At 43.4% G+C, this 12,916-nt stretch overlaps 1 protein-coding gene across 2 annotated transcripts in view; it reads left to right on the top strand.

The window, feature by feature from the left end:
* The window catches only part of LOC121570267 (rap1 GTPase-GDP dissociation stimulator 1), a 35,360-nt gene extending 28,981 nt beyond the window's left edge, over positions 1–6,379 (top strand). For both annotated transcript variants that reach the window (XM_041881745.2, XM_041881741.2), the window contains exons 11-14: positions 3,407–3,546; positions 3,643–3,769; positions 4,579–4,707; positions 4,785–6,379. In XM_041881745.2, coding sequence (XP_041737679.1) covers positions 3,407–3,546; positions 3,643–3,769; positions 4,579–4,707; positions 4,785–4,912 — 524 coding nt within the window. In that variant the 3' untranslated portion in view covers positions 4,913–6,379. The remainder of the gene's footprint in view (positions 1–3,406; positions 3,547–3,642; positions 3,770–4,578; positions 4,708–4,784) is intronic.
* Positions 6,380–12,916: the final 6,537 nt, after the last annotated feature.

Raw genomic sequence — 12,916 nt, 5'->3', positions numbered from 1 at the left:
GGCCGGGGACTTTAATGCAGGGAAACTTCAATCTGTTCTACCTAATTTCTACCAGCATGTTAAATGTGCAACCAGAGGGAAAAAAAACTCTAGACCACCTTTACTCCACACACAGAGATGCGTACAAAGCTCTCCCTCGCCCTCCATTTGGCAAATCTGACCATAATTCTATCCTCCTGATTCCTGCTTATAAGCAAAAACTAAAGTTGGTTAATATGGAAGTGGTCAGATGACGCAGTTGCTAAACTACAGGACTGTTTTGCTAGCACAGACTGGAATATGTTCCGGGATTATTCCGATGGCATTGAGGAGTACACCACATCAGTCACTGGCTTCATCAATAAGTGCATCGATGACGTCGTTCCCAAAGCTCGTCGGATGTGGCAGGGCTTGCAAACTAATACAGACTACAAAGGGAAGCACAGCCGCGAGCTGCCCAGTGACATGAGCCTACCAGACGAGCTAAATCACTTCTATGCTCGCTTCGAGGCAAGCAACTCTGAAGCATGCATGAGAGCATCAGCTGTTCCGGATGACTATGTGATCACGCTCTCCTTAGCCGATGTGAGTAAGACCTTTAAGCAGGTCAACATTCACAAGGCCGCAGGGCCAGACAGATTACCAGGACGGGTACTCCAAGCATGCGCTGACCAACTGGCAAGTGTCTTCACTGACATTTTCAACATGTCCCTGACTGAGTCTGTAATACCAACATGTTTCAAGCAAACCACCATAGTCCCTGTGCCCAAGAACACTAAGATAACCTTCCTAAATTACTACCGACCCGTAGCACTCACGTCTGTAGCCATGAAGTGCTTTGAAAGGCTGGTCATGGCTCACATCAACACCATTATCCCAGAAACCCTAGACCCACTCCAATTTGCATACCGCCCCAACAGATCCACAGATGATGCAATCTCTATTGCACTCCACACTGCCCTTTCCCACCTGGACAAGAGGAACACCTACGTGAGAATGCTATTCATTGACTACAGCTCCGTGTTCAACTCCATAGTGCCCTCAAAGCTCATCACTGAGCTAAGGACCCTGGGACTAAACACCTCCCTCTGCAACTGGATCCTGGACTTCCTGACGGGCCACCCCCAGGTGGTAAGGGTAGGTAACAACACATCTGCCACGCTGATCCTCAACACGGGGGCCCCTCAGGGGTGCGTGCTCAGTCCCCTCCTGTACTCCCTGTTCACCCATGACTGCATGACCAGGCATGACTCCAACACCATCATTAAGTTTGCTGACGACACAACAGTGGTAGGCCTGATCACAGACAACAATGAGACAGCCTATAGGGAGGAGGTCAGAGATCTGGCCATGTGGTGCCAGGATAACAACCTCTCCCTCAACGCGATCAAGACAAAGGAGGTGATTGTGGACTACAGGAAAAAAAAGAGGACTGAGCACGCCCCCATTCTCATCGACGGGGCTGTAGTGGAACAGGTTGAGAGCTTCAAGTTATTTTGTGTCCACATCACCAACAAACTATCATGGTCCAAACACACCAAGACAGTCGTGAGGAGCGCACAACAAAGCATTTTCCCCCTCAGGAGACTGAAAATATTTTGCATGGGTCTTCAGATCCTCAAAAACGTATACAGCTGCACCATCGAGAGTATCCTGACTGGTTGCATCACTGACTGGTATGGCAACTACTCGGCCTCCGACCGCAAGGCACTACAGAGGGTAGTGCGTACGGCCCAGTACATCACTGGGGACAAGCTTCCTGCCATCCAGGACATCTATACCAGGCGGTGTCAGAGGAAGGCCCTAAAAATTGTCTAAGACTCCAGCCACCCTAGTCATAGACTGTTTTCTCTGCTACCTCATTGCAAGTGGTACCAGAGCGCCAAGTCTAGGTCCAAAAGGCTTCTTAACAGCTTCTACCCCCAAGCCATAAGACTCCTGAACAGCTAATCATGGCTACCCAGATTATTTGCATTGCCCCCCCACCCCACCCCATCCCCTCTTTTATGCTGCTGCTACTACTCTGTTTATTATCTATACATAGTCACTTTAACTCTACCCACATGTACATATTACCTCAATTACATCGACTAACCTGTGCCCCCAAACATTAACTCTGTTTATTTTACTGCTGCACTTTAATTGTTTGTTATTTTTATTTTTTACCTATCTATTTTTTACTTAACACTTATTTTTCTTAAAACTGCATTGTTGGTTAAGGGCTTGTAAGTAAGCATTTCACTGTAAGGTCTACACCTGTTGTATTCGGCGCATGTGGCAAATACAATTTGATTTGATTTGTTTGGGATTGTTCTCCTACTGGAAGACCCACAACCTTCAAGAGACACAGTTTTTGGACACTGGGTTGAACCTTGCACTCCAAAATACCTTTTATAATCTGCTGATTTCATGATGTCTTGCACACATTCAAGGCCCCTAGTGCCAGAGGCAGCAAAGCAACCACACAGCATTATCAAACCTCCTCCATGTTTGATTGTAGGGAGGGTGTTATTTTCTTTGAATGCTTAATTTGGTCGTTGGTAAACATAGGAAGACTGACCCCACTACTGAAAGAGACACATGAAAGCTCAATTGAACTTAGAAAAAATCCACCTAAACAAGCCTGAATCATGGGAAAATGTTATTTGGACCAATTAAGCATAATTAGTGCTCAAAGACAAGAATACCGAAAAAGAATCCAATAAAAAATTTCTATTTCAAAGTATTTTTTGAACAAATAGGGAATTGTGTAAGAAAAGTGCAAGCGTGTAAATATACTTGGCCGGAACTGTATGTGCGAGGGAGTAATTTTATTTGTGATAAATATACGAAACAGGGCTGTTGTTCCCACAACCAACCACCTGTAATTGATGGTTAGTTCAGCTCCATTAGATGTTGTAATGTTATACAATGTCCAAAGGCACAGTTGGAATCACAGCCTATTTACACTGTCTGTGGGTGTTCTCAGTGCAAAACAATAGAGTATATACCAAGCCGCCACAGGCACTGCTATGACCTGTCACAGTAAATTGCAGGGTACTGTGGCTCCCCTTAATTACTTTAGTCTACTGAGGTAATACACTCATCTAAAGGGAATCACCACTCTGCTTTCTCACTCCTGCTCTCTTTACTCACTAGCCCACCTCAATCCTGACTCTTTGTTTCTTTGCCTGTCTCTGTGGTTCTCTTTCTAACTTCTTCAATCCCCTTTCCTTTGACACTTCTAATGTCCTCACTCTATCTGATCCTTTCTGTTGTTTCTTTCTCTCCCTTTTTTTTGTCTCTCTCCTCTATATTCCTCTCTTTCAATCCCTTTCTACCCAACATATTTCTCTCATCTCTACTCTCTACCTTCACTCAATCTCTCACTCCCACTCTCTATCTCTGACTCTCTCTTCCTCCACTCCCTCCTCTCAACCTCTCTCAGAGGAGGCAGCTACAGTGCTGGGTAAAGATGAGGTTCTGTTGGTGAGGGTCATGGAATGGTGTGAGGCAAGGGACCATGCAGGGGTCAGGGGAGAGGCAAACCGCCTCCTGGCCGCCCTTATTAGACACAGTCGTGCTCCGGTGAGACAAACACACAGACCCGCACACACACCATACATACAGTACGTAATCCCCATCTCTTCTAGAGGCTGATTCTCTCCCTCCTGACTTTGACAGGAAGTCATCAACGCTGTAACCAAAGCAGATGGGGTGCGTCACCTCATCTCCATGGCAACCAGTGAACACGTCATCATGCAGAATGAAGCCCTGGTTGCCCTGGCGATTGCATCTGCCATTGACATTGGTGAGGAATTCTACTATCCTTTGAGAGCAGTCAGAGGGAAAGATCAATACATCTAAAGCTACCCTTTGGACTAGCATAATATAACTAGATACAGGTTTACTGACAATAACCAAAACTAATACACTGAGTATACAAAACATTAAGACATAGACTGACCAGGTGAATCTAGTTGTAAGCTATGATCCCTTATTGATGTCACTTGTTAAATCCACTTCAATCAGTGTAGATGAAGGGGAGGAGACGGGTTAAAGAAGGACTTTTAAGCCTTGAGACAATTGAGACATGGATTGTGTATATGTGCCATTCAGAGGGTGAATGGGAAATACAAAATATTTAAGTGCCTTTGAACGGGGTATGGTAGTAAGTGCCAGGCGCACCGGTTTGTGTCAAGAACTGCACCGCTGCTGGGTTTTTCACGCTCAACAGTTTCCCGTGTGTATCAAGAATGGTACACCACCCAAAAGACATTCAGCCAACTTGACACAACCTTCTAGAATCCATGCCCCAACGAATTGAGGCTGTTCTGAGCGCAAAAGGGGGGTGTTATCAGGGCAATATTAGGAAGGTGTTCCTAAAGTTTGGTATACTCAGTGTATATTTATAATAATATCAGTATATATTATATCAGTATGTAATAATATACTGCTAATGTAATAATAACAGCTCATATTTTACAATGGTGAATTACTGTAAGCTTATTTGAGTTTATACTAATTCCCCCACATACCAATGTACATATACCGTAATGTACTTACTGTAAATGAGAGACTAACACACTCTCTTTGCGTGTGTGTCCTGCTGTTCTCCAGACTCCATGCAGGAATCATTCCAGGAGGCAGAGCTCTTGCCTACACTGCAGAAGATGCTGGATGACCCAGTGGGGGCAGTGGAGGTCAAGTTCAGCGCCCTAGGCCTCATCTGTAGCCTGGCCAACTCCAGTAGGTACCCCCCCCACACACACACACACACACATTTGCATGTTCTCTCTCTACTTATTTCTACCCCTCTCTCTCAGGCATGATGAAGGAAGAAATGGAATCTCTAAACCTGAAGGAGACGCTCACCAAGCTCTCTGGTCACTCCAGCACCAAGCTAGCCACACAGGCCGACACAGTGCTGGCCATGCTCTCTGAAACCAGCTAGACTGACCGGACCGGACCACTGCCCTGGTCAATGTGACCATAGACTCTGCGAACCACGTGCCACCACAATCACCCCTACTACCGTGACCACACCATCCTACCCATGAACCGCACTTCACCAGAGAACAACCCATCCCTCGCTCTGATAGAGGAGAAGGGGTGGATGGTTTGAAAAGAGGCAGATATTGACAGTCTTCCAAAGCTTGGTTTTCATTCACCTGGCCTATGGAGAGCACAGTTTGACAGAGATATACTAGGAATGACCAACCCAATCTGACAGAGACGTAACAAGGTGATAGCCAATGTTCTAAGCACAAGCTGAATGAGCCAACCCATGTAAACGCACACGAGTCACAACATCCCAGTTCACTCATCATGACCATCTGTATAAAGAGTGTCTACTGTATGTGTGAAATAGCTATTCTAATCAGTACATTAATCAGTTTAATGTACACCATGTAGATTTCCTGTAGGGACCAGTGTATATTGTCAAAGGAAATGTTTGCGTATGTATGCGCCATAGAGTTAATGATGGTTACTATTTCATAGCATCTAATTTGTTAACCATCAATGGAAAACTTAAAACTAACGTCTGTCACTGTTTATTCATGTGATGTTCTATATATGCTCTGTATTGACCAATGTACATGGATGTAAATGTTCCAAGAATATGACCATGCCTGTCTCTTCTCTGTGGATCTCATATAGTGAGATCCTCTTGGCAATATCTACAGTGTACAGGACAAGAAAAGCATTCAAAGCCAATATCTCAATCATGATCTTTTACCAAAGTATATTCTAATTGTTAAAACTGTGCGTAAGGAAGTAAGAAATCTAAGCTGATTAACAATCGTGTGAGGCATTTGGAGTTTATTCCAAAGTATTCTTTGATTGTCATCCAGGTACCAGGAAGATAACAGTAACTGTAGACCTAAGAGGTTTTCTCCCATGTTGTCAGAGGGAAAATCTCCAGGCATTTATTCCAGAGAATCCCATTTTTTCCCCCACTGACACATGTAGCTCAGTCCTAGTTATCTGAGAGTGGGCACTGGGCAGGGTAATCATTACAGAGCTGTGAGAGTGTCTGGCAGCTTTCCCACTGGGTGCCAGCTCCAACATTCTGATTAAAATAGATCAATATGTTGTGTGAATGCTGGGGCAGCAAAGGGATCGTGATGAATGGAGCTTTAATGTTGCACTCAAAGCCCCGCTGATACATCCAACTCCTTTTAACACCAATTTGATAAGGTGTCTAGAGCCCAACGGAGACTGGCTGGCTATTTCAAAAGCATTAATATAGTGAATATCAACTGAAAACAGCACTTCGTCCCTCTGTCTTTCCTTAATAGTACCTAATAGGCTACTCAATGGGAGCTGAGTTGTTGTTATTGAATTGATCTTTGAAATATAACTATTTTGGTGTTTTAAAAAGGGTGGCTTACAGAAACAGCTGGAAATAAAAAAACGAATGGCCATGGCCTGTGACTCTTTTCTGTTCATTGGAGTATATGACTGTGGGTGTGTTTCATTTCTCTAAAATACTTCCTGTCCTTGTCTCCTTTCCTTTATCTGCACTGATCTGAAAGCATAGGATAGGTGAAAGCAATTGGAGGAGAGCTACTGGTATTTTTTTTTCTACAATTCAATACTGGGTCTGCCGTCTACTTGTCATTTTCCAAACATGATGGCTGCCCTTCTCATTCTGCTAGTGTATTCGGAACACTGATAAACACATTGTTTCACACAGACTCCCTTTCCCTATGAGGAGAATGCGTTGTGGTAAAGCCTCAGTGGTTACAGAAGTGGTAATATTTTAGTTGGGTTTTAAAGGCCCGTACTGTGCTTTACACCAAACATACTGTGTGAAAAGCCCTTATATGTCCCGCCTGTAGAAGCACAGGGAAACAACAACGTGGCACATTAGAAAGGAAGACAACCACTCTTAACCACTAGGTGGCAACATGGTTTTACAGTACAGTAGATGCTTTTTTAGGGATCCTTATTGACATTAGGCTCAGTATGTACACACTTACAGTACTCTCTCTCGCTCTGTGTGTGTGTGTGTGTGTGTGTGTGTGTGTGTGTGTGTGTGTGTGTGTGTGTGTGTGTGTGTGTGTGTGTGTGTGTGTGTGATCTATGTGTATGAGTACATGCTTGTACGTGTATCATTGGGTAGTGGCAGATTTTCACAGGTTGCACAGTGGGCAACATATGGGTGATCTCCGCAGGAGAGTGGGATACTGGGCCAGGAGCCCAGACAGTATTTGTGTGTGTGTGTGTGTGTGTGTGTGTGCGTGTGTGTGTGTGTGTGTGCGTGTGTGTGTCTCACACCAGGCAGAGCACAGCTGAGTCCCGAGTGTGTCATTAACACTTCTGCCACCCTGCCCCCAGTTCTGCACCCTGAGCCAATCAGATAACCACCTCTATAATCAACATGATTGTATACCAGATTGTCTTTTTTGTAGTCGCACTGCACATCTCACAACATTGGAATTAGAACCTGGAGCGTGCCCGTCATGTCAGTGGCTTCCATTTCTATTGCAGTATATACCAAGTCATCTGTGTGGGCTAAACATTTAGGACCACATACCACTAGAAATAGACGTCTATAAGAGTCATCCATGTTAGATATGTGTATCACAGTATACCAAATTATCTATGGAAGCGTCCAAGTCGTATGACATTTGAATGTCATTCGTATGTCATTTTTTATGACAATTAAGATGTCAGATAGCACCTCAGACTCTTTTTTTATCTACGGACTCTTACATCTTCTTTGTACTCCAAGTATAGATAGTATATTGAATTGCCTACAGGTTCTATAAAAAAAAAGAGCAGAAGCTTTGAACTATGTGTTCAGACCCCAGTCTGACCTACCTACAGGTTATAGAAAATTTGCCATTGACGTTAGTCCGCAAAAACACTACAATGAACACTATAAGTGCATTGTTGGTTAAGGGCTTGTAAGTAAGCATTTCATTGTATTCGGCGCATGTGACAAATCCGATTGTTTAGTTTTTTTGTTTTTGTGAGGTCGAGTGATGCCCAGTGATGTGCAGAGAAAGCTCTCTTCAGGTCTCTCAGCAGCATCAGTTAACATTCGGGAAATGTTGACATGGACATTTTCTATTCTAAGGTACTATTACTGGATTGATGTGGGCAACTTGACAGAAAAGGTTAATGGAAAATGCACCTTGAAGACTGAAGTACTTGGAAAGAAAATAAGTTTGTGGCCCTCAAGGCTGTTCACATACTGATCAAACCTACAGATAAAACAGCACAACTCTTTGAGTCAACAGGGGGGTGTAATTCTCAGCATGATTTTCTGTCTTATCCCTTACCCAACAACATCCTCAAATCCTCTTCTCTCTACAAAGAGAATGTGGGGTATATTGTGTAAACGTGAGACCCACTTAACAGAGATCAAGGACAAACCTTATCACTTAAGACCTGTGTCACCATGGAAAAAAAGTTATTGCCCTCCCAGTCATGTCAGAGGAGAGTGGAAGTAAGAAATTCCTATCTATGCATCAAGATCTGCTAGACCTGCTCCCCACAGGAATGCTGAGAGGCCTGATGGTGGCTCTTATAGGGGGCTTAGCAAGCAGAAATCTACAGAATGTCAAACAAAAGATGCTTGTATGTGATCCCTCACCTCCTGTGGTAAATAAAAATGCTGGGTTATCGTCTTTGTCCGCCATGTACAGGTGTATGATCTCTATTTGACAAGTATTATCGCAGCAAAATAATCCTGCAGCAACAGGATTTGAACGTTTAGTCCATTCACTCTTTTCCGCCGATGTAATGTAGCTTGATCGGTGGTTAGGCTATTAGCTGGCCAAAGTTAGGCTACATGAAAAGTGCAATACTGTTAATTTAACCGTGTGTTAGTGCAAGTTTTCAGTGAATTTATGTAAATCCTGTGGCACAGGAACACTCTCAGTGACAAGAGAGTAATCAAATTACGATCCCACATCTCCATACTGTCTGTCTGTTGTACATTGCCCTTGACTTTTTCCACATTTTGTTGTGTTACAGCCTGAATTTAAAATTGATTAAATTTAGATTTTTTTGTCACTGGCCTACACACAGTATCGCATAATGTCAAAGTGGAATTATGTTTTTCAACATTTTTACAAAATAATAAAAAATGAAAAGCTGAAATGTCTTGAGTCAATAAGTTTTCAACCCATTTGTTATGGGAAGCCTAAATAAGTTCAGGAGTAAGAATTTGCTTAGAAAGTCATATAATAATTTGCATGGACTCACTCTGTGTGCAATAATAGTGTACCCTACACATACAATTATCTGTAAGGTCCCTCAGTTGAGCAGTGAATTTCAAACACAGATTCAACCACAAAGACCAGGGAGGTTTTCCAATGCCTCGCAAAGAAGGGCACCTATTGGTAGATGGGTAAACAATTTTAAAAACAGACATTAAATATCCCTTTGAACATGTTGAAGTTATTAATTGCACTTTGGATGGTGTATTAATGCACCCAGTAACTACAAAGATACAGGCGTCCTTCCTAACTCAGTTGCCGTAGAGGAAGAAAACCGCTCAGGGATTTCACCGTGAGGCCAATGGTGACTTTAAAACAGTTACAGAGTTTAATGGCTGTGGTATGAGAAAACTGAGGATGGATCAACAACATTGTAGTTACTCCACAATACTAACCTAATTGACAGAGTGAAAAGAAGTAAGCCTGTACAGAATAAAAATATTACAAAACGTGCATCCTATTTGCAACATGGCACTAAAGTAATACTGCAAAAAATATTACAAAACAATTAACTTTTTGTCCTGAATACAATACAATACATTACTGAGTACCACTCTCCCTATTTTCAAGCATAGTGGTGTCTGCATCATGTTATGGGTATGCTTGTAATCGTTAAGGACTGGGACTCAGGAACATTCTCTGTCTTCTTGGTAAGCAACTTCAGTGCAGATAGTCCTGGTGAAAGGGGAATTCATCTCCCAGTGTCTGATGGAAAGCAGACTGATCCAGGATTTTGCCTGTGCTTAGCTCCATTCCGTTTCTTTTTTATCCTGGATCAGTCTGCTTTCCATCAGACACTGGGAGATGAATTCCCCTTTCACCAGGACTATCTGCACTGAAGTTGCTTACCAAGAAGACAGAGAATGTTCCTGAGTGGCCGAGTTACAGTTTTGACTTAAATATACTTGGGAAATCTATGGAAAGACCTGAAAATGGTTGTCTAGCAGTGATCAACAACCAATTTGACAGAGCTTGAAGAATTTTGAAAAGAATAATGGGCAAATGTTGCACAATCCAGGCGTGGAAAGCTCTTAAAGACTTACCAGGAAGACTCACAGCTGTAATTACTGCCAAAGGGGATTCTAACATGTATTGACTTAGGGGTGTCCTCCCGAGTGGCGCAGTGGTCTAAGGCACTGCATCGCAGTGCTAGCTGTGCCACTAGAGATCCTGGTTCGAATCCTAAGGCTCTGTTGTAGCCGGCCGCGACCGGACAATTGGCCCAGCGTCGTCCAGGGTAGGGTAGGGTAGGGGAGGGAATGGCCGGCAGGGATGTAGCTCAGTTGGTAGAGCATGGCGTTTGCAACGCCAGGGTTGTGGGTTCGATTCCAGTATAAAAATTTATGCACTCACTAACTGTAAGTTGCTCTGGATAAGAGCGTCTGCTAAATGACTAAAATGTAAATGGTTGTGAATACTTACAGTATGTAAATTAGATATTTCTGTATTTAATTTGCAATAATGTCTAAAAAAATGTTTTCACTTTGTCATTATGGGCTATTGTGTGTAGATGGGTGAGAAAAAAACCCATGTTTAATCAATTTTGAATTCAGGCTGTAACACAACAAAATGTGAAATAAGTCAAGGGGTATGAATACTTTCTGAAGGCACTGTAGCCTCAATTTCGATTGGTGGTGGTTGACCCTCGCCCTTTGACATCTGTGGATTACAGGCTATGGCATCTAATAGCTGACAATCCTAAAGCTTTGAAAACTTTTACTGTCAATGTGAAGGGTGTGGATAAAGTGTAACTAAGCAACCCAATAACAACACATCCAGTATCTATGATTGATGAGGAGTCACACTCTGTAGAATCTGCAAACTGTGACTTGCATTATAATATATTGTTCCAGCTTTTGATCTGAGTTCCTTTATTTCAGCTCATAAAGTTCTCCTAGGTTTCAAAATGAAACAGTGCTTTGTATGAATCATAGAAAGCCATCAGACAATAATTATGCTTGCTATGCAGATTCTTTCTATTAGGTAGTGTGAACTGTGAAGCCAGAAAAGGAAAAACTAATTGGCTTGGGATGCATTCTAGGTCAAGGTGTGAGCCTGAGTGTGAAACTGAATATGTATATGTAGAGTAGGTGTGTCTCAGATTTGCGTGAGTAGGTGTGTTTGCTGGGCCAGAAAAAAAGGAACTGAGCTCTAAAAAGCACCTGCGAATGAACAATATTGCACTTTGAAACTGCCGATACGCATTACACCAAATCCATAGTTTTCACAGGAACAGGTGTGAGCTCCACAGCCAGAGAGGGGTGTTGTGGCTAACGCTGAGGTAGCTAAAGCAACAACAGAACAAAGAAACCAGAGAGGAGCACTGGAACACCACAGACCTGACCCTGTATGAAGGTAATACGAGACATTAAATGAGACAGGACAAGTTACAATGCCTTCCAATCCTTCCAATTACCACATACAGTGGGGAGAACAAGTATTTGATAGACTGACGATTTTGCAGGATTTCCTACTTACAAAGCATGTAGAGGTCTGTAATTTTTATCATAGGTACACTTCAACTGTGAGAGACAGAATGTAAAACAAAAATCCAGAAAATCACATTGTATGATTTTTAAGTAATTAATTTGCGTTTTATTGCATGACATAAGTATTTGATCACCTACCAACCAGTAAGAATTCCGGCTCTCACAGACCTGTTAGTTTTTCTTTAAGAAGCCCTCCTGTTCTCCACTCATTACCTGTATTAACTGCACCTGTTTGAACTCGTTACCTGTATAAAAACACCTGTCCACACACTCAATCAAACAGACTCCAACCTCTCCACAATGGCCAAGACCAGAGAGCTGTGTAAGGACATCAGGGATAAAATTGTAGATTTACTACAGGACAATAGGCAAGCAGCTTGGTGAGAAGGCAACAACTGTTGGCGCAATTATTAGAAAATGGAAGAAGTTCAAGATGACGGTCAATCACCCTCGGTCTGGCGTTCCATGCAAGATCTCACCTCGTGGGGCATCAATGATCATGAGGAAGGTGAGGGATCAGCCCAGAACTACACGGCAGGACCTGGTCAATGACCTGAAGAGAGCTGGGACCACAGTCTCAAAGAAAACCATTAGTAACACACTACGCCGTCATGGATTAAAATCCTGCAGCACACGCAAGGTCCCCCTGCTCAAGCCAGCGCATGTCCAGGCCCGTCTGAAGTTTGCCAATGACCATCTGGATGATCCAGAGGAGGAATGGGAGAAGGTCATGTGGTCTGATGAGACAAAAATAGAGCTTTTTGGTCTAAACTCCACTCGCCGTGTTTGGAGGAAGAAGAAGGATGAGTACAACCCCAAGAACACCATCCCAACCGTGAAGCATGGAGGTGGAAACATCATTCTTTGGGGATGCTTTTCTGCAAAGGGGACAGGACGACTGCACCGTATTGAGGGGAGGATGGATGGGGCCATGTATCGCGAGATCTTGGCCAACAACCTCCTTCCCTCAGTAAGAGCATTGAAGATGGGTCGTGGCTGGGTCTTCCAGCATGACAACAACCCGAAACACACAGCCAGGGCAACTAAGGAGTGGCTCCGTAAGAAGCATCTCAAGGTCCTGGAGTGGCCTAGCCAGTCTCCAGACCTGAACCCAATAGAAAATCTTTGGAGGGAGCTGAAAGTCCGTATTGCCCTGCGACAGCCCCGGAACCTGATGGATCTGGAGAAGGTCTGTATGGAGGAGTGGGCCAAAATCCCTGCTGCAGTGTGTGC

This window comes from Coregonus clupeaformis, chromosome 1, assembly GCF_020615455.1.
Source record: "Coregonus clupeaformis isolate EN_2021a chromosome 1, ASM2061545v1, whole genome shotgun sequence".
NCBI lineage: Eukaryota > Metazoa > Chordata > Actinopteri > Salmoniformes > Salmonidae > Coregonus > Coregonus clupeaformis.
The sequence above is the reverse complement of the archived record's forward strand: the minus strand, read 5'-3'. Positions and strand labels throughout refer to the sequence as shown.